Source organism: Hemicordylus capensis, chromosome 2 (genome assembly GCF_027244095.1).
Source record: "Hemicordylus capensis ecotype Gifberg chromosome 2, rHemCap1.1.pri, whole genome shotgun sequence".
Classification (NCBI taxonomy): Eukaryota; Metazoa; Chordata; class Lepidosauria; order Squamata; family Cordylidae; genus Hemicordylus; species Hemicordylus capensis.
Window position 1 is genome coordinate 416,147,698 of NC_069658.1, and position 20,988 is coordinate 416,168,685.

A 20,988-nucleotide genomic window follows, 5' to 3' on the forward strand; every position below is an offset into this window, starting at 1 on the left:
TGAGCAGCTGAAAAAGGTAGGTTTCAAGGATGTTTTCCTTACCATAGGTATTCATATCCAGAATTGAGGGCAGAGGGGAGACCAAGTTTTTACAGGCAGGCTCACGTTCCTTACACCTCCCTCAGTTGTAGCCATGGGGGTCTTAATGAAAGGTGTGAAGACCACAAGGACAAAGTTCTGAGAGTGTGCGAGACACAAAAGAGGAGAATGCTTTGGACAAGCAGACCCCTTTTCTTGACATTGGTCTCGAGCAGCACTTCCCAGCTAGAGCACTTGGAACCCTGGCCAGTGAGCTGTGTTTACTTGCTCTTTCCAAGAGCAGAGCATTTAAATTCTTCATTTTTGCAGCTGACTCATCCCATAATGCACCAGCGGGGACACATCGTTCGTGGTGCAAAGCTCCAAAAGCAAGGAGCTTAAACTCCCTGCTTTGGGAGCCAACTTGCTCCCTTGTGCGCCAAGAGGGACACAAGGTTGGAGGAAGAAAGGAAACAAAACAAAACCTGACCACTTGGCTGCTGCAATTTTCAAAAGGTTCTATGATGGGGGGTGGGCAGTATGCCCCATTAATATATTGCTGTCCCCTCACGACAGCCCACAAGGAAACAAGCAGTTATGAGGACTAATGGAGCCTATCCATGTGGTTTTCCTGGTAAGCTACAGGAGTGGTTTACCATTGCCTTCTCCCCTGGAGTATGAAATGATGCCTTTGTTGTTGTCACCAAAGTGATCATCTGCCTCCAGAACCTTCCTATATTGCTGCTGTCCAATATAGGTGCCTGCTTGCTTTAGCTGGGCAACTGGGATGACTCTCGGGCTTTAAGTGACCCTACTGAGAGTATATCTCCTGGCGTACTTCACTCATCCCTCCCAGGAACACGCCCTCGCCCCCTCGCCACAATGAGGCAGTGGCCAAGTTAAAGACAGATCATCCTGGAGAGAATCTATGTAGTCACTAAGAGTCAAGACTTAATCAATCCATCAATGAAGCCTACTTTGAGCTGCTTTTGACATGACTTATCTACTGTGAATCTGGTCTATATTAACTGAGGTGCGTTGCATATATTTTGAGTGACCAACTTATTGAACCAACATGGTGGTTCAGCAAAAGTTACCCCCCACACACACACACTGGTATCCCTAGGACCTCCCCACTTTATGTGCTGTGAATTTGGTTTGTATCAGACTGTAAACACAGATATCCTATAAGCCTTTAAAATGTTTTGAGGCACATTAGAATGCTAGGAGAAATATACTGCCTGCAATGCTTGAAGGACTGTGGGTAGGGCACAACTACATGTTCTTTATATGCAACGCCAGCAAGTGGGGTGGCGGGAGCTTCTGTTCTCCCAAATACTTCTAGGTGCCTTTCCTAAGACTTCATTGCAGGGGGAGTGTCAGTTTTACAGAAGTTCCTCATGACAGACTGCAAACTAATTCACTACAGCATAACATAGCCCAATTTTGCAGACTAGGTTAAAGTTCAGGATAGCAACATCCTGCCCGAACTGACTTGTGCTCACATTAACAGCAACTAGAACACAGATTTAGAGGAAGCCCTCCCCACTAGTTTCTTGCTATCCCTCCTTCCATGGTCCAGGACAGGACTTTGGAGTATCACTGGAATCTTTTACCCTTCATCGTGGCTTCTAGTACCCTCAGTGTTCTATTAGCAGTTGCCAAAGATTAAATGAAAGCAGGGGTGATGGGGGAGGGAGAGAAGAAGAGGAAGCCAAGGAGATGGTAGAAGTGTAAGGTTAGTACTATGTATATATAAAACAGAATGCCCTTTATGTTTTGCCACATATGCTACATCAGTTTTCCTCTGACTTGGTTTCAGCATGAGAGTAGAGGGAAAGGAAAGGTGCACAGTGGAAATGCCACAAGAATAGACACTGCAAACCCACAATGAGGATGGGGTTTAAAAAGAGTGACAGCACACTCAAGGGAAACAAGTGTCTTTATTTTCCAAAAGTGAGACTTACTGGCTAAAAAACCCAAATCCTACAATTCTCTCATATTCCTCATGACTTCCCAAACAATAATGCCTGTGTGATTCAAGAACTTGCCTTTGCAAATGAGGGGAAGAGCATCCCTAAGTTAGAGGAGTGTGATATCCGGCTCTAGCCTGAAAATCTTTAAGGAAGTTGAATTTGGGGGAAGCTGTTGGAGGGTGCCTGCATTGATTAAGGGTACCAAGAACATCTGTGGGAATACAATATACTTTTGCCTGCCATGTGGCAGGAGTATAACATATGGGGCAATGTACATTTTAAGAACCATCAACAGTGTGTTGGGGTGAAGGATAGAAAGCTGCAGCTCTGAAGGCAAGCTAATGAAGGGCTTGATCTTCCTATTAGAGGGGTGGGGAGAGAGTCAAGGCAACTTGAGGGCAGCATATATTTTTGAAAAAGGCAACAGAAGGCAGTACCCCACTAACCCCATCCCACAGGCACACAAAAGCCTTGGAACCTGCCAGTTGCACCCCCAGGAAAAGGAGACACGCAGAAATGTGGTGTGATTGCTGTTGCAACAACCAGATGTTCAGGACAGAGAGGCCGCTACATAACCTCGTAGCCGCTGCGGATTCCTTTCATGAGACAGCATGCAAAGGTAATGCCCAGGAGCTGAAAGAAAGTTACAAAAATTGCATCAGTCATGGACTTTTTGGGAGGTAGTCAAGGAAATGCACCACTCTGTCCCAAGGCTGCACAACCTTGGCCCTCCAGCAGTTGTAGACCAACAACAGCTGGAGGGCCAAGGCTGTGTAGCCCTGCTTCTACACCATGCCACCAGAGGGCAAACAGTCAAGGGACTGAAACCAGGCTCTCTTTGCTACCACTTCTCCCACTCTTTCCCCAGAAGATGCAAGAGAACCATGCATTCTGCAACTCTCACTTTTGCTTAGCGCCCCCCCCGTCCCCCATTTAACTCCAAAGTTCTGTTCACCCCTGGGCTATTACACCTTAAATCGCTTCCAATAAGTGTCCTAAAGTTGGGGCATATATTCCTATTTTGGCTGGAAACCATTTTTCCAGAGAGCTAGAAGCAGTATGATAGAAGCAGAGGATTTTTCACAATCATGCCATTGTCTGTTTAGTTTATTTTTAAATAGTGCACTAAAACTTGCAAGATATGGCTGAAGATGGCCAGGAGTTAAAAGAAATGTGCCTGTACACACAAGAAACTATACCTCTATCATAGCACTTCCCAATTCTTTGAATTCATTGTAAATCTTCAGCCTAAAGATTTGCAAGAGGGTTTTTTGGGTTTTTGCCAGCCACATATGCCCAAATGGAACCACTCTACCATAAAATGAAGGTGAGCCAGTTTCACTCTGGCTAGGTGTGCAGATCAAAAATGGCAAGGTGTAGTGGCCAGTTTTTGCTTCCACAAACAGCTAAAGAAAGAAGAAAGGCTGCTTATCTAAAAAAGGGGCGGTCACTAAAAAAATCCCTTGTTTTTAGTGCAAGAGATTTTCAGAAAGCTCTTATAACTGTAATGGCTTCCTTGCCTCCAAGAAAACTACAGTTAAGAAGTGCTTGAGCAGAATGCGGTTGGCACTGTAGCACCACTTCAGCTAGGAGCCTTCAAGAGCCAGCTTCCCAGCTGGTTTCAAGGCAGTGCCGAGTACTCTTCTGTAAGGTGCTTCTGCAGCCCTTGAAGAAGTCCTGCACTCCCACAGCTTGGGGCGGGGAGGAGTCTTTTTTTGGAAACGCTCCAATTGGGCTGATTACATATTATATAGCCTTAATCCTAAGGGTGGCGAAGCTCCTGCACTCCTGTTTTGGTTCTGTAGTGTACAATTAGGAACAGCGGGAGTATTCAAGAGTTGTTCCAAGACCTTCATCCCTTGTGACAGAGCAGAGATCTCACACAGATGCATTGCCCTTTCATCTCACTAACACTGTCTAAAGAACTGTGTGGGGGTGGGGTGGGGTGGGGGAGGGATACAGGGAGATCAAAGGAACACTGAACTCCTGAAAAGCTAGGAATCTAGCAATCAGTTCACATCACTCCATTTGTAGGAACATAGGAAGCTGCCATATACCGATCCGGCTCAGTGCTGTCTTCACAGCAGCTTCTCCAAGGTTGCAGGCAGGAGTCTCTCTCAGCCCTATCTTGGAGATGCTTCCAGGGAGGAAACTTGGAACCTTCTGCTCTTCCTAGAGTGGCACACTGCCCCACCACTTTCAACCCAATATCCCCTCACATGCGCTAGTCCTGTCTGACCAGGTGATTACAGGCAAAGCTTTTTTGTTGGACAGATCCACATCTTCTCCTTCTGAAGGGCTCTGTCAGTACTGGTTATTCACACCCCTTTGCGAACTTCTTTGGCAAATAGAGTTCCAGTGAACTTTCATTTCAAAACAAAAGCCCGACAATACAGAATATCCAGGTCAAAGCAGACATCTTTGTTTCTACCTCAAGCACTGTACTTTTGTGGGCAAGGGAACAGGGGGAGATCCAAAGCAACATCATCCTCTCATAGTCCAACTATGTACTGTACTGCTTAAGTCAGGCCTGCACAGCAGAAAACATGGGGGGCTGGATCCAGCCTGTGAGGACCATTTTGCTGGTTCCAGGGATGGTCCAAGGTTTCGTGGTGCCTGAGGCAAGATGTAAAATGCTGCCTTGTCCCATGGACCTGGGGGGTGGGGTGGGGACAGCCCTGTTTAAAAACTAACTTTTTCAAGCTTTGAAAGTTCACTAGCAGCCTCATCTTCTCTCCTTATGCTCTGGGTGAACTAACACATTAATACTTTCATTAAATGTGCTGAAAGTTTACCTTGGCGCCCACACCCCCAGCCATGGTTGGTAGCAGCCCACCAGAGCATTTGAGTTGTGCACCCCAGCTTAAGCCCACAGTGGTCCCTGCTGAACCCATTTGACAGAAGCCAGCTGCCAAGTCCACAAGGGTAGTTCCACTAGACATGCTTGGTGGGAAGTAGCTGCTTCAGGACAATTCTCACATCCCCAGCTCTCCTCTACACTACCCAAACAACACGGCCCACCAATATCAAGGCAGCCTCTGACATGCAAGCAAGCAGCACTGAAATATTTCGCTAACAGATGTTATCTGCATTGGGGAATCACAACTGTGGCTCATGGTTCTGCTCTCCACAGGAAAGATCTCGCAGACCAGGGAGTACTCTGAACTGAGCCACAGATACACCCCGTTGTAGTAGAATAGTCTGGCAAGTAGCTATGCACTAGATCTTGAGAGGACTGGTCTGAGTTCAGTCTCATTGCAGTGAGGACACTGGAGGGTGCCTACCCTGCCACTAGGTCATAATTTGCTGCTCTGCCCCACCCGCACCCTTTACATGTTCCAGCCAAAAGCAAGACTATGAAATAGGTCTTTCAATGTGGCATGGAACGCTCTTATGCAACAGCAATCTTGTTACTTTTCCCACTGCAGTCAACTGTCCTAAGGCTGCACCATGCAGACCGGTCTGCAACACAGATGGGCCATGGGCCAAATGAGATACTTTGTGGAGCGAGCACAAGTCACAGGCACACTGGGACACTGAACCCAACAGCCAGTGCGTGGCTCTGTGTGGGGACAGAGCAAATCGCTCAATAAATGAAACACTAACAGGGCAAGGCATGTTCTACAGGCCTCCTGCCAAATCCAGGCACCTTCACCATCCTGAGAGCTTCAGCATTCTGGGGAACAGGGGAGTTATCTAGCCTTCATAGTGGTGACAAAGCACTGGAAGTGTGCTGGACCACGCTTGGTGAGATCTCAGAAGCCAAGGGCAGAGAGCCAAGTAGGATTTCTAGTGGTCAGGGCTGCATCTGGGTTCTGTATTAGTTCTCTGCCCCCCACCCCCATGTCTAGCAAAGTTAGGAAATTATTTAAGCGGAGAAATGCATCTATGTTGCAGGATTCCGCTTCTCAAGGGCAGAACAGTTTAACGAGTCATAGCACACACACACATACTCTCCAATTGCTGATTTGCCTCAGGAAAATAAGAGTTTGCAGCAAGCATTCTTCCACGCCCCCACCCCACTTGTAACTTGTGGTACCTCAAAGAAAGCGATGCCCAGCGCCACTCCAGCCACAATTACAATGCTGCTCCTCACCAAGGCTTCCAGTTTTGGCACACAACCCTGCAGGAGAAACGAAGACGGGAACAGTCAAGCATGAGACCCAAGGTAGGCTCATCTGAGCACAGGAAGCTGCCTTCTACCGAGTCAGCCCATGGGCCCTTCTAGGTCAGCGCATGCCCCACACTGACTGGCAGTGGCTCTCCGGGGCTTCAGGCAGGCGTCTCCCCCAGCCCGGCCTCACCATGCCAAGGACTGATGGGTGCAGCTTTCCGCATGCAGTGCCTGCGCTCTACCATGGCCCTACAGCCCCACCCTGCTGCCCCAGCACAGGCACCCTAGAATAAAGCCCTCCAACACTCCCCTGCCCATACACACCTCAGCGTAGACGTTTCCAAGTGTTTGATTGTTGACGCAGCTAGTGTCATTATGCACACAGCATGACGCAGGCACACGCGATGGTTCAAACGTCTTTATGGAATGCCAGTCTGAGTAGTTAGAGGCTCCACAGCAGTGAAACTACAGGCAGGGCATAAGGAAAGAGAGACGGGAGGATCAGAGAGTTTTGTTCCTAGCCTGGCCCAACAGGCTTAGCATACTCGACCATTCTGTGACGCGAACTATGAACACTTCCATTTTACAGATCAGGAATAGAGGCCAACAATAGTACCTATACCCAGGGCTAGCCAGCAGCTCAGTTAATTGAGGTCAAGGCCAATACTCCATCCACTAGATCACACAGCCTGGCTGCACAAGTGCTGGAGAGCTCCCTCTGGAGTGAGGCAGGTGAACTGACACTCTCCAGGACAGACAGCAGTGTTGCTTTAACCAATGCAAGACTTATGGAACACTGCCTCAGGAGGCAAGGATGGACAGTAGATCCCATGCCTTTAGAAAGGGAATTAACCAATTCCTAGAGGAAGAGAAGCTTATCAATGACTAATAGTCATGTCCCAATAGAACCGCCATGTTTAGAAGTAGTATACCCCTGAACACCAGACGTTGGCACCTTAAACCAAGGAGGATTGTTCCCTTCCTATCCTGCAGTGGGCTTCTCAAAGTCATCTGGTTGGTCATTGTACAGGACTGGGTTTTGGGCTGGGCAGATTTTTCAGCCTGACCCAGCAAGCTTCTTTTTATGCTTCAGTGGAAGCCATCTAACTAGTTCCGTGCCAAGAGGGCTTTGGGCTGATGCTCCTGAAGAGTCACTCCCCATGCTGCTTGCTAGCCACCTTTTGAAAGAGTGGACTTGCAAAAACAGGTTGTGAAGCAAGGGTCCTCCTGAAAGCCAAAAGGCCCAGTGGGCAGGCCCAAGTGCTTCAACATGCCAGGAGTAACTCTTTGGATCCTGGCTCATGAGTTTTATTCCCAGTTCTGGTATGATACATTGTTAGAAGTCGAGGATTCCCTGCCACCACTGCCTCCCCAACCAATTTGGTCCAGAAGATAAGAGGCTATGTTGCACTTACTTTCGACTGCCACTCATCCAGAGTCGTCTTAGCGAGTGTATCATTGCTGTACACTGCCATATAATCCCTGACTTGCTTATCCAGAATTCCATTGAGCTGAAACAGAAAGCAAGAGCAGACAAGTGGCAATGGTGTTTCTCTCAGCATTTTGTCAGGACACAACGCCAGCAACTGGGCATCTGAGAAATGCCATTCCTTTGTGGATACAAGGACAGCTTCCAAGGTCTCACCAAGGATGGCCATGGCCACGATACTTGGGGCCAGTCCAGTGACTCAAGTAAGGCTGTTTTCCTTTCAAGAGCCTCTTTGTTTCCCCTTTCTCTATAGCCTTTTAGCAAAAGTCTAGAGGCAGCAGCCAGAAGCATCCCTTTAATCACAATCACAAGATGCAGACACCTCTCTCACTTACCCGATTCCTATAGATGTACCCAAAAATGGCAGCTGCAATCTCCACTATGAAAATCAGAGTCAGCAGGATAGCAAACTAAAGGAAAGAATAAAGTCTTTATTACAAGAGTGATCAACCCCAGTGTCCCTTTATTTTAGGCCAAGTGGTTAGGGAGGGAAGTAACTCCACCTCCCAAAACCCAAGATTGCACCCACTCAAGGGGCCACTCTATCTTCAAGCAGGATAACTTCTTGCCTACAGAGCACCTCAGTTTTAAAGTCTCCCATTATGACCCACTCAATCAGGGAATACATTATTCAAAGTCTACCAAGATTTAAGACCAAACTAGCAGTTCCTCTATTCCAACCTCCCAATATTCAGGGTGGACTCGTGTCTTTATATTCTTCCCTAATCTTCACCACTGCTCTCCAGCTCCCACAATCCTTGGTCAATGCAGGTCCATTTGAAAGTCTATGCCAATGCCCTTCCAGTCTTTGCCTCGTTTCCTTGCTACATCAGCTCCCAGTTTCTACCATCACATCCATGCATCATGCCACCAAGTCAGTGGGGCCCCCCACTGCATTTATGACTGACGGCACCAAGGAAAACCACCCTACCCATTTGGTGGTCACTTAAACTTCCTCCAGAGTCACAATACATCTGGTACATCATGCCATTCTTATTGAAAACCCATCAGATTAAGCTGAGCAGCACTAGAGTGCCATCAGGTTATTGATTTAACTGAGCACAGATAGGAGCTATTGTTTTAGTTAACTGCTGTCTCTCTCACAGTGGAACTAACAGGCAAGTCATTGCAACCCTGCAGGAAGCTTTCTTCCATAATGCAAGAAAAGGGGAGGTCCCTAGACAAAGATACAAATATGTCCGGAGGGATTATATTGCATAGAATGTGGTAGATCTGCCACTGCCCATGTACAACCTATATCTGTCCCTCTCTGGACCAGGCATGTGTTATGATTAGAGCAGGATTGTGCATATCAGAGCTTTACTCCCAGTATATTCCACATCTAGGCAGTGTTGTGGAAGCAGATACTTCAGCTTTCATTTTAAAAATCCCCAGATGTTTCTTGTCCTTGTAGCTATCATCAGAGCCACAGATTTTATGAGCAATGCTGGGGAAAGCAAGGGGTGCAGAATTCCCTGTGGTCAGGACCCTGCACAACTCCTTGCTCTTCCGCCATGTATCAAACACAAGTGCACATTATGCAAAACAAAAGTGTACATGTTTGTATGGTTTGCATTAGATGAAGTTGCTCTTGGCACAGAGAGAACACATAGCCTTGGCCTGGGGGTTGGGGACTCAATCCTAGGGAAGTGCATGAACTTGATTGAGTGGAGATTCACTCAAATTGATTTGAATTTGTCCACAGGCAAATCAAATTCAGTCAGATTTGACCAAGTTCAACTCAACTGGGCAAATTCAAATCAATTTGAGTGACTCTCCATTCTATTAAGTGGTTTTGAACTCTAATTGATTTGAGTTAGATTCAGATTTGAATCTATTCAGGTAAGATTCATGCATTTCCCTACTCAATCCTGTCCCAATCACACACCATAGTATCAAGCTCTTTTGTATGGAATTTATAGGAATTATTGAATCCCAAGCATCTCGATTCCCTCCTTCCTCCCACTCCGGCATGATTTTAGCCCTTCTAGTTGCACCTCCGGGTATGGCCACCCTTTTCAGGAGACCCAAACATTGTAGAGGGCTTTTCACAGACTGAGTGTCCTTCTCTTCATGCTGGTGCTTTTCTCCAACTGAAAGAGCATTAAGAGGCTACTTATGGACATAACTAAATGGAGGAGCACTGCAGACATCTGTTTCAGTCTTCAAAACCTCCAGCAAGAACTTTAAAAGTGGCATCTGCCTAGGAAATGGCTCGGCCGGGTGGGGTTAAAGGCTGCAGCCAGGCCAACAGTACAGGGCTAGATCAGCCATAGGCAAAGTAGGACCAGCAGGGTGCATACTCGAGTCAACTGGCTTTCCCCAGGGTTTTTGCCACCCCAGGGCACTTAGAAGGGAAGGACAGCAGCTGGTGCCACGGTTCAGATGCCCGTGGATTAGCTGGAACCTGACAAGTCCAAGCCAGATCAACAGGCCAGGCTAGCTTCCTCGGCCCCTAACTTCCAGCTGCCACCCTGGTCTGCCAACCCTCCCTTAACAGCTCCACCTCCTCACCGTGGTGACCATGCAGTAGTTCTCCTTCCATGCTCCACAGCAACCGAAGAAGGAGACGAAGAACACAATAAGCCCCACAACCAGGATAACGATGGGAGCGCCTGAAGCACCGGTTGCCACTACTGTTTTGTTGACCCCGACCAGAGCATAAACCCCCAATGCAATGAGAGCAATGCCGCAGACCTGTGCAGGAGAGAAATCAACCATCAGTGGGGCGAGGGGAAGGGGAAGTATCTTTCCAACACATGTTTAACTTAAATTAAAAAAACCTTAACTTTCAGACCCACAAATCATCAGATCTTATCACAGGAACTATTCTACGTCACATGTCTGTAGTATTTAGTACTTTCCGCCTCAGATTCTGTTGGGGATTGTGTCTTGTCCAGTACTGGGACACTAGCATTCCAACAAGTTGTCTTTAAAAAAATATGTCATTTTACACATTCGTATCTACAGAATCCAGAGGGAAGAGTTGCAAGGACAAGGCAATGGAGTAGAATCAGGAATATTAATGGTTTATTGAACTAGATATTATTTACAGAGGCAGCAAGTGCAGTCTGCTTTCAGTGCGCTTGCTGCTGGCTGTTTGTTAGCCCCATGGCTGATCAGTAAGGGCAGGAGGGGCTGAGACCCCCGCAACAAAACACAAAACAAGTTAGTAAAAGGTCAGACTTACCAGCAGCCAGGGAGACCTTCAGAGCAGAGAGCTTCCTCCAGCCCCTCCTCCCCTGCCGGTAACTTCTTGTTTTGGTCTTACTGGCTGGAACAGCTGCTACTCAAGCTGCTCCAGCCAGTCTGATTCCTAGGGGGCTCCTACTGGCACTGCCCCCAGGAAGAACTAATATAATGGGTTAAAATGCATTTCTTGGTTCCTTCAGAGAATATACTTTTAATATGTCTTTTCCCTTCTTCCTGGGGGCAGTGACAGACAGAGCCCCCTAGGAATAAGATTGGCTCCCACAAACAAAAAATAAGGACACATTTGTCAAATTTCCAGTTTAGACTCTTTAAATCACATTTCTATACCGCCAAGGACAGAGTCTCATGGCAGTTAATATAAACTAAGCACACTTACACCACTAACACAATTAAGCAGTTCAGAGCTAGGAGCAGGGAGACAAGATTTCAAATCCCCATTCAGCCATGAAAATCACTGGGTCATTCTCTTCTCTCTCAGCCTAACCAAACCTCACAGGGTTGTGTGGCTAAACATAAGCACATACACTGCTCTGAGCAATTGGGAGGAAGAGTAGGATATAAGCGTAAAAAGTAAAATAAAACAGAAGCCTGGTCAGACAGGTATGTCTTCACAGCTTTTCTGAAAGCTGCCCGAGATGTTGAGGCTCCTACTTAGAGAGGGAATGCATTCTAAGTTTACTGCCCTCCCCCAATCCACACATGGATTTATGCAACAGTAAACACTTCTCCACCCTACTTGCTGTATTCATTTATCCTGTCCTGAGGTAGCTTCTGAAGCCAGGTATATTAATGAGGTAACTGAACTCTATAAACATTTAAAGGACATTACCAGGGCCGGACTGGGGGCACCAAGAGGACGGTGGAATGTATGTGGGGAGGGCACCTGGTTTTGAGCAGAATGGGCACTCAAGGGTGGGAGTATTCACTGCTGCCGAGTGCGGCGGGGCGCAGGGGCTGGGTGGGGTGCGCTGGGAATATGCTCTGTTGCCCTGTGGGCCAGTCCGAGCCTGGAAATTACTCTCACAAGGGATCCATTTGCACTTAAAAACTGCAACTATTAAACACATCCAACAATATTAATTGTTGGGATAGGTGGATATGGAAGGGAAGCCGCACACTGTCATTTTGCCTGGGCCTGCTCACCTATTCTAGAAGCTTATTTGTTCTAGAGATATACTTATCACCAGCTATGTGACAGACCAATTAACAGTTCAGAATGCAGCACATGAGATGGCAAGCTGAAGAATGGCAGCTATTGCATGTGCATGAACACCATTTAAGAAGTCATGGACAGGGACAAATCCAGAGCAATTATCTATCAGGGAGAGGTATCCTAGAAGTTAGGGGTGACCCTAGTACTCCAGGACCACTGGAGCACATGCGCAATCAGACGGAGACACCCAGCACAAGAGACTGAAGCAGCCAGGCTACAGGTTTAAAGAGAGGTACAGATCCCTTGACCCCATTTCTCCAAAGCACAAAATCCCTTCCTTCTCTAGCTGGTCTCACCACCCAGTTCCCAAACAGCTGGTCAATTTCCTGGAGCTAGTATTTACCTTGCCACCCAAGGCAAAGAGACCCAGCCCATTGCCAGATGGCACACAGCTACGCCCACAGTGACCCGTTCTGAGCTTAGGAAGCAGAGATCACTTCCTCCCTCTGTCTATCAGAGACCAATTCTGACGAAATGAACCCTCATCAGAGGCTGGAGGTTTAATAGCGGGCTTAAGTGGATATGCTTATTAGCCAGATACAGGGGCTAAGATGAACTTCACAGATCTGAGGTGAGTGGGGCAGAAAAAGTCACTCGCACACATACTATATAAGCAACAGTCAACTTTGTTTCAATAGCCCAATTCATTTCTGCCTTGAACAATAGCTCCCCAACCTACAGAAGAACAGCCTTGCTGGATCAGGCCCAAGGCCTCTCTGGTCCAGCAGCCTATTTCTCACAGTGGCCCACCAGATCACCACCACTACTACTACATTTATATCCCACTCTTCCTCCAAGGAGCCCAGAGCGGTGTACTACATACTTAAGTTCCTCCTCACAAAAACCCTGTGAAGCAGGTTAGGCTGAGAGAGAAGTGACTGGCCCAGAGTCACCCAGCAAGTCTCATGGCTGAATGGGGATTTGAACTCTGGTCTCCCCGGTCCTAGTCCAGCACTCTAACCACTACACCACGCTGACTCTCAGATGCCTCTGAGAAGCCCCAGGCAAGAAATGAGGGCTTGCTCTCTCTCCTGCTGTTGCTCCCTTGCAACTGGTATTTAAAGGCATCTTGCCTCTGAAACTGGAGGTGGCCTATACTACCCTTAGACGTCTAGCAGTTGGTAGACCTGTCCTCCATGAATTTGTCTAAGCCCCCTATTAAACCTCCAGCCTCTATCAAAGTTTATGAGAGTTCACACAATTACATGTGGAATCTCTGGGGAGCAAGTAAAGATGTAGCATTGGAAGGCTGCTATGCACAAGAAAGAGTGCCGTTGGTTTACCTCGGAGGAGAAGTTTAAACACATTTTCCCTGCCTGTTGCAGTACCCCACCTTTTCCTACCTGGAAGCAACAAGTCCACACTTAGCTCACAAAGATTTTTGCCGCACAGCAAAAAGGAGTAAAGAGCATAGAATATTGATTTAATAGCCTGTGTTACTTATTGGGGGGTGGGGGGAGAGAGAAGAAGAGAGAACCATGCTGATTTAGGTGCTTCCAGACAATCCGTTCTGTGCATCACTACCACTCAATTTGTTGCTGGTTTGAACAGGCTATTTGGTGTAACCCCGGTGAGGACATGCCAATCCCCATGCTGACTGCTAGTCCAAACAGATCAGCACAGATGGCACAGCAACTGTAACAAAGCCAGCAAGCATTACATGAAGTACCCACGTTAGTTGGCACGTCTTCTGCAAACATGCATCTTTCTCAAACCCCACCATGGTAAGCGACTGCCAAAGGGAAGATGCTATCTGAACACAGCTGTAAGTTTTATCTAATTTATTGTTAAGATTTTTATACCATACCACCTTTCATTAAAACAATCTAATTGCTTCCTAGGACAGAGAGTTTCTGGAACAGAAGCTGCCACCACCAGAAAAGAACCTCTCTTTCTTATCTGGTTACGGTATATGATGTTAGACCAGGGCTGGGCAAATTTGGTCCTCCTGTTGTTGAACTACAACTCCCATGATCCCATTGGGATTGATGGGAGTTGCAGTTCACCAACAGCTGGAGGGCCATGTTTGCCCAGGCCTGTGCTAGACCAGATCATCCCACCAGCTCCACATCCCCAGCTAGAGAGAGGCAAGCTTGCATCATGTTTTCCAGCCAGGGTTGGGGGGGAAGCCACCCCACTTTACTAAAGCACAGGAAGCTGAAAAGGGAATGATAGTTCAGTCCACATTCAGCTGGTAGCTCTCACAAGATTTCTCCTCCTCTAAAGGAGCCTGAGGTGTATTCTGAGAACACATTTTCACACCTCATCTTTCCTGAGTCGGATGCCAACTTCAGGCCATTTTTATACCATGAGCTTATTTGGGGCAGTTTTCAAGAGCAATGCCAAGGCACTTTTCTCCATTTCCTACACTGGAATGGAAAGAAAATGAGGCTCTGGGGCATCATATTTACGGCCTCACATACAAGGGTGCAGCCAGAAGTGGCAAGAGATCTTTTGACAAAGTGAAGCCTGAAGGCCTTGAAATACAAATTATATGTGGGTAGAGCACAAAAGCAAACAAATGCCAATCAAGAGAGTAAAGATCCAGACTGGGTGTGTCATGCTTTCCACTGGCGATAGTCAGTAAAGCAAGAGGAGCTGTTCAAACACACACCTAAAGAGAGGGAGAGAACTACTTTATTATACGAGATAGGCACTCCCAGTGCATGCTGAGCATGAGAGGATGGTGTTGGGTCTGCAAGCAATTTCCAGCCAGCTCAGCAACCTTCCTGGATGTGCATGTGTGCTCAAGACAGTTTTTTGGTTTTGTTGGAGCAGATCAACAAGTCCTGAGTGGAAGTCACTCACTGACCATTTCCTATGAGGGTGGCTGGGAATTGAAGGCACAGTGGCAGTTCGGCCATTTATGAAAGATATTGCAAGAGTGCACAAAATGGCCCCATGTGGGTTGGGGTCTCTGCCATGCAATGATCTCTTCCTTCACACTCATGTTCTGCTTCCTCCCAGGCTGAGATAAAGGAAGGCAAAGCCACATTTAATCAGCCACTCCCTGCTTAGTATCGTACAAGGATCAGTAGTAACCAACTGCAAACTGATGAGCCTCCAGGCCATCCAACTATCCTAGCCATGTGGGGGCCCAATTTGTAGAATTCAACCCTGGAACTTTGAAAGCTTAGAGTTTTATATGCAGATTACGATATGCAGAACAATCAATCTCTGTTTTGGTCTTTGACCAGCATATATGCAAAACTGAGATTTGAAAGTTTGTGCATTATTGCTTCTGTCCTAGCTGAAAGACTAACAAAACACCCATCTTTTCAGCCTGGCTTTTAATATTTAATTGGTTTTTAAAAATTAGTTATGTTAGTTTTAACTTTTTTATTTTATGTTTAAAAAATTAAATGTTATATTAAATTGGTATTAATTGCCTTGAGCCATTCTGGGATGGGCAGTATATAAATGAAATATCCAGATCACCTTAAAATTTCACTCTCTATCCTGAAAAGCCTAGAATATAAGTGCTTTGTTTAAAATGGATTTGGGTTCTAAGAACATATGTCATTTTCTCATCAAAGAGAAAGCTGGCATTTATAAGAAGCTGAAAAATTGCATACATGCATTCAGAACTCACAAATATCACATTTCTAGAAATCCAATTTTGATGTGTAAACATGGAACAGAGAACACCCCCACCCCCATCCTGAATTCTCTGTTTGTAGAGACAGAATAGAGCAGAATCTGGGATTCTCTAGCAGAGTCACATCATATACAGCCTCCTCTCTCCATCCCACAGTGACTAAGCACGAGAGGGAAAGCAAACATATGGCTAACTTGCCTTCACTGTGGTTGGCAAAACAAATGCTGTCTGATGCCAGGAGGGGTCAGTATTTGGGCTCACTTAGTCATCTGTCTTGTCCAACACTAAAGCCATGTTTAAAAATGATAACCAGGAAAGCTGCGCAAGCAAGAAAATTAGCAGTGAGAGAAGCTGTAGGAAGAGGGTATGGGATAATATATAGCAGGCAGATATGGAAGTACCAAGACTGGTTATCATCAATACAAGACATTCCTCATCAAAAGAGGATGTCATTTAACTGCAGATATTAATGCAATTTGAACAAGTCTGATAGCATCAACAGGATACAACTGGCAGGATACATTTTGACCCAAGTGAACAAAGCCATGATCGCTCCTCTTGCTTGCTGCACAGCTCTGTGTACTCCCTCTATAACCAAGATTTAGAGGGGTGTTTTGGACCAGTTCAGTCCTTCAGGGAATACCATTTGTCCTGCCCATCCTCAGCTACCAGCCAAGGGGGTGGGGGGTGGGGCAGGGAGGGCAAGGATAAGTAGTCTGTGATTTTGTAGGAAAGCATTTGCTTTGCACTGCACTTGGTCCAGGGCAAAGGGAGCAAGTGTTTTGCTTTCCCTGTTAATTTGATTAAGAGGTAAATATAGCTGTGAAAAGACAACCTTGGGACCTTGTCACTGTGATACGAATGGAGAGAGAAGGGCATTTTCTGCAACTCTGCAAGAGCAAGAACTCAGGAATCCTGGCTCTCAGCTTCTGTTCTTGCTGCAGAACCAGGAGACTGGCCTAATGTGTACCCTATCTTCCCACCCCAACCCTTCAAGGCATCAAGGACAGTTGCTATAGATCTACTTCCACTGGCACAGCTGAGTTCATTCACTAGATTCATTCCCCTGGTGTGCAGCCCTCTCCTTGGTGATGCACTGCTCTCTAGTCCAGCACATGGCTCCTTCATGGCAGGGCATGCTTGCACATGCACAACCCTCCCCCTCCACTCACCCAGTGGCCACCATTCCTGCGGCTTGCCAGCCCTTGCTTCCTCCTTCCAGCTCCTTGGCCAGAAGCAGAGAGGAACAGCAACTGAAGGCAGGCAGGAAGGACAGGCATGCAGCAGGAGTGCACAGGTGGCAAGAGCAGCAGCAACAGCAGGAGCAGACAGCCAGAAAGGGAGGAGCACAAGGTCTTGTGTTCCAGGGACACTGCAGAGTAGCCCCACCCCACTACTTCTTAATCTCTCTCCACTTTTGTTCTATCTCTGGTGTTCCTCATAGGCTCTCATCCAAGTCTGAAGATTTCCCCCACTTCTTATAGCTGCCATTTGGAATTATCTAGTGACACAGTGCGGGGGGTGGGCAACGAGGAAACTATACGTTTTCCTGCCATACAGAACACATCTCAGTGCGTCACTTAAGTTATCTCCGATTCTTGGAACTAGAGAAAGGACTCTTGAGATTCTTTTTCGTCCACTTCAGGGACATCCTCTCCCTTGCCCCACTATCACATTGCAGTCCTACGCAACCCAGAATTTACAGAATAAACACTAGTTAACCGTTGATAGCCAGGCATGTTCCTCTTGTTGAGCAATAGAGCAGCATATGCCATTTCAAAACTTTACATGGGTGTGACTCAGGCAAGGTCCTTAAAACAGTAGTAAAAGCCTAATCCCGCGTTGCACCAAATGCAGGAGTAGCTTCAAGACTTCCAAGTCTGGCACAAAGGTGGACCATCTGCTTTATTTTATTATTAGTATTTTATTATTATTATTTTACATTTTATATCCCGCTCTTCCTCCAAGGAGCCCAGAGCAGTGTACTACACACGAGTTTCTCCTCACAACAACCCTGTGAAGTAGGTTAGGCTGAGAGAGAAGTGACTGGCCCAGAGTCACCCAGCAAGCATCATGGCTGAATGGGGATTTGAACTCGGGTCTCCCCGGTCCTAGTCCAGCACTCTAACCACTACACCACGCTGGCTTTATATATTCAACACATTTGTATACTGCCCAAAACACAAGTCTCTTGGCTTCAGGACCACTGGTGTCGCCCCAACTCCACCCTGCCTGCCAGAAAAGAGAAAGTCAGGGCAGGGGCTTGTGCTACAAAAGCAACAGAAAGGAGTCATGCTGAGCTGTTCCAGCTCAGCACAAAGAAATAACTAGAACCCATGAGTTCTCCTGAGTAGTTGTGTTGGGCAAAGCGGTTGCTAAAGTTGAAAATAAAACCTCAGAACAGTTAGGTCACTTGAGAGTTTTTCACTTCCCTAAATGGCATATGCCATTATTTGCAGTTACAAGGTGGCTGGTTTTGTACTAAGTTGTACAGAGATCAGTGTCTACCAACTGCTAGTTAAGGCACCTCAGGGTCAGCCGCCAAATGCCTCGATGCATCCTTAAGGAAGTGACAAAATACAGGTACCCCTTGCTCTAGGATAACAACTTTTATCTCCCTATTGAACCACCAAGGGGAGAAGTTCAGCAATTCCCCTTAACCTGGCAAAGAAGCATCTTTCTAAGTGGTGATTCTCTATCTTAAGCACGGGGAGAGCAACTGGCCCTGTTCAACCCCAGCACAGCATCCCTTCAGTGGCTTTTGCTGGGGTATCTCTCACTGGGGTCTCTCTCACTGGGGTGTGTGTGTGTGTGTGTGTGTGTGTGTGAGAGAGAGAGAGCGCGCCCTTTAGGGACAGGGAACCATTTTCTTCCTACTATTCGTTTACCAAGTGCTTTGAGAACATTTCAGTTGATCAGCAGTATATAAAAGTAGTAGCAGTATCCCCACGTTTTCATATTCCAAGTTTTTAGTTTCTTTATTAATAGGAACACCAAGACCATTTATCAGACTCTCAAACCTTGGAGAAGGGGTGTGTGGCTAAAATGGCTACACCAATTTGAACTGTTATGGAATCACAAAACAGTAGTTTTGAATTGTGATGTTTTACTGATTATGTTTTCCACTATTGTATATTGCTCCCTCCCCCATGAGCTTCTCAAAACAGAAAAAGGCATACTGGGAAGAAACCAGTGATTACTTCCAAAGATACTAGGTTCACCAAAATTAAGTTCTCAGCATCCTCTGGGGAGAGACATAACAGTTACTTGTTTGAGGAGCTTAATTAAACCAGAGATATAGGTGTGCTTCAGGTTTTACTACCTACAAACATGTCAAATAAAAGCATGCTGCAGGAAAGGAAACCCACTCAGATGCTCCAAATTTGAGGGATGGTGTGATGGGAGCTTAGCTTGCTAGACACTACAGAAGCCAGGTGGGACTATACATCTCACTGGTCCCAGCTACCATGCAATGAAGTGCATAAGTAAGCCCATCCTCCTGGTACATTGTTCCACCATCACTCAATCACATGGCAGGCAAAGCACCCAAGCCACCCTTCACATAGGTTTAAACACTCCTGTAAAAATAGTAACTTTGCACAGCGAAGGATGATTCAGATGTTCCTCCCACTATATTGTGCAGCTATGCAGCGGTGGGGCAACCAGGATGTGTGGACTCATGTCCCTGACTGCACAGTAGACAAGGCTGGTATTGGCCAAGTTGGCCCAAGATGCCCTTGCAGTGCACACACTCAAGTCACCAAGGAAGATAAAGCAGCAACCAGGTTTAAAGTCAGTGGCCTGAGGAGGCTGTAGCTGGTTATCCAACCTTCTCTGCTACATAATCGGTAACAACAGCCAACAGATATGTCCTTGCACAAACCCTGCACAAAGGTTCAGAGGGCAGGGAAACACCCCCCATTTCTCACTATTTCAGATGCCAACGCTCATTATAAAAACTTACCCAGAATATTAAGTTAAAGAAAACTACCAGGAACTTAATACACTTCATGCCACCGTCAAGACCCATTTTGAATCTCAGTGCCTGTAGGAAAGAGGAGCAAAGAAAAAATACAAGGCATCAGACATCCATAGTTTAAGAAGTGGGGCACAAGAGAGAGGGGGCTAGGGAATGCTAGTGGGAAAGGAGACAGGCATTGTTAACACAGTTGGGTTGGGAAAGGAAACAGGAAATCTTCTAAGCGCAGTCATGGTCTGTGGCTGGTGGGAGGAGGCCATTACTCTGGGCAGAGCTTCCTCTAGGGAATGAAATCCAAGTCCTCCTAAAGAGACATTCAAAGCAAGTTGTTCCAAGACAGGAAGAAGACTAGGTTCAGCATACTGGCCAGAACACAACAGAGGTCAGGAGTTCAACTCAACCATCCTAAACTGCACTCAGCCCTTCCTACTCCTTCCTGGCCACCTGAACGAGTACATACTCCTTTCCAGCAGGCCAGTCCTGAACATCTGGGAACAGGGCCAGCCAGAGAGGGGAAGAGGAAGGAGACCCTTTTCTCCCCCGGCACGGCCCAAAGCCCAGCCCCTTCTTCGGAAGTCGGCCTTTGGTAAGTATTTGGCCCCTTGGGTCATCTCAGCAGGGCACACACTTTCCCCACCACCCCCTCCACGTTATTAGGCACAGCCACATTTCAGAGCTTGGGTAGGGTGCGGGGTGGTGGGAGAGAAGGAAACCACGAAGTCCCAGGAAGACAAAGAGCTCTCCAAATCGCGCAGGCCCTTGAATCCGAGCCTCTTCACCCCAAGTGCAAACCAGCAACGAGCTTACTTTTCAGTTGCCTCCTCCCGAAGTCGAAAAAAGTCCCAGCCTCGCAGCGGCCCAACTGTTGCGCTCTCTCGCCTTCTTCTTATACTTTGTCCCTTCTGCTGCTGCTGCTGCTCCTGGCTGCCACTCCTCTCGCGTCACTCCTCTCGCGCTCCCCACCCCAGCTGCGCAATCCCAGGCAAAAGCCCAGCTGTTAATCATGTGATGGGAGGGAAAGCTGGGCAGGCAAGCAGGGAGGGAGCGGCGAGGGGCGGGAAATGACTGTGCTCACCCTCCGTCCACTGAGTCAACAGGAAAGGGGGTGGCTGCGGTGGTGTCCGGTGATAGCAGCAAGCCCTCGCATCGCATGCGCGCCACGTTCTCCTGCGGGGGACTTTTCGGAGGACACTCCTCCCCCCTGTGGGCTTGCCTCTGGGCGGGTAGGGGATTCCCTCCACCACCACCACCACCCCCCTACCCTACAAGTGATCGATTGCTTTTTCCTATCAGGTGGGGTTCGCGGCAGCAATTGTTATGCCCACCCCCTCGCTTGAAATATTTGTTTCCCGTAAAATAAACAGGAAGGAAAGATGGAGTGGAACGCG

General features: G+C 47.2%; 1 protein-coding gene across 1 annotated transcript; it reads right to left on the minus strand.

Annotated features, from left to right (window-relative positions):
• Nucleotides 1-1,942: 1,942 nt before the first annotated feature.
• Nucleotides 1,943-20,682, minus strand: CD63 (CD63 molecule). Its single transcript, XM_053297641.1, has 8 exons — nucleotides 20,408-20,682; nucleotides 19,586-19,666; nucleotides 10,112-10,294; nucleotides 7,933-8,007; nucleotides 7,524-7,619; nucleotides 6,433-6,573; nucleotides 6,034-6,117; nucleotides 1,943-2,627 (listed from the first exon to the last, which is right to left on the minus strand). The coding sequence occupies exons 2-8, from the start codon at nucleotides 19,649-19,651 to the stop codon at nucleotides 2,562-2,564; spliced, it is 711 nt and encodes a 236-aa protein (XP_053153616.1). The 5' UTR covers nucleotides 19,652-19,666; nucleotides 20,408-20,682; the 3' UTR covers nucleotides 1,943-2,561.
• Nucleotides 20,683-20,988: the final 306 nt, after the last annotated feature.

Excerpts from the sequence above, each read along its gene's own strand:
- CD63 (XM_053297641.1), bottom strand. The coding sequence starts at position 19,651 with ATGGGTCTTGACGGTGGCATGAAGTGTATTAAGTTCCTGGTAGTTTTC. Across the intron at positions 10,295-19,585 it reads TCTTTAACTTAATATTCTGG|GTCTGCGGCATTGCTCTCAT; the intron begins GTAAGTTTTTAT and ends TCTCCTGCACAG. Across the intron at positions 2,628-6,033 it reads TGGGCATCGCTTTCTTTGAG|CTCCTGGGCATTACCTTTGC; the intron begins GTACCACAAGTT and ends ACTTTCTTTCAG.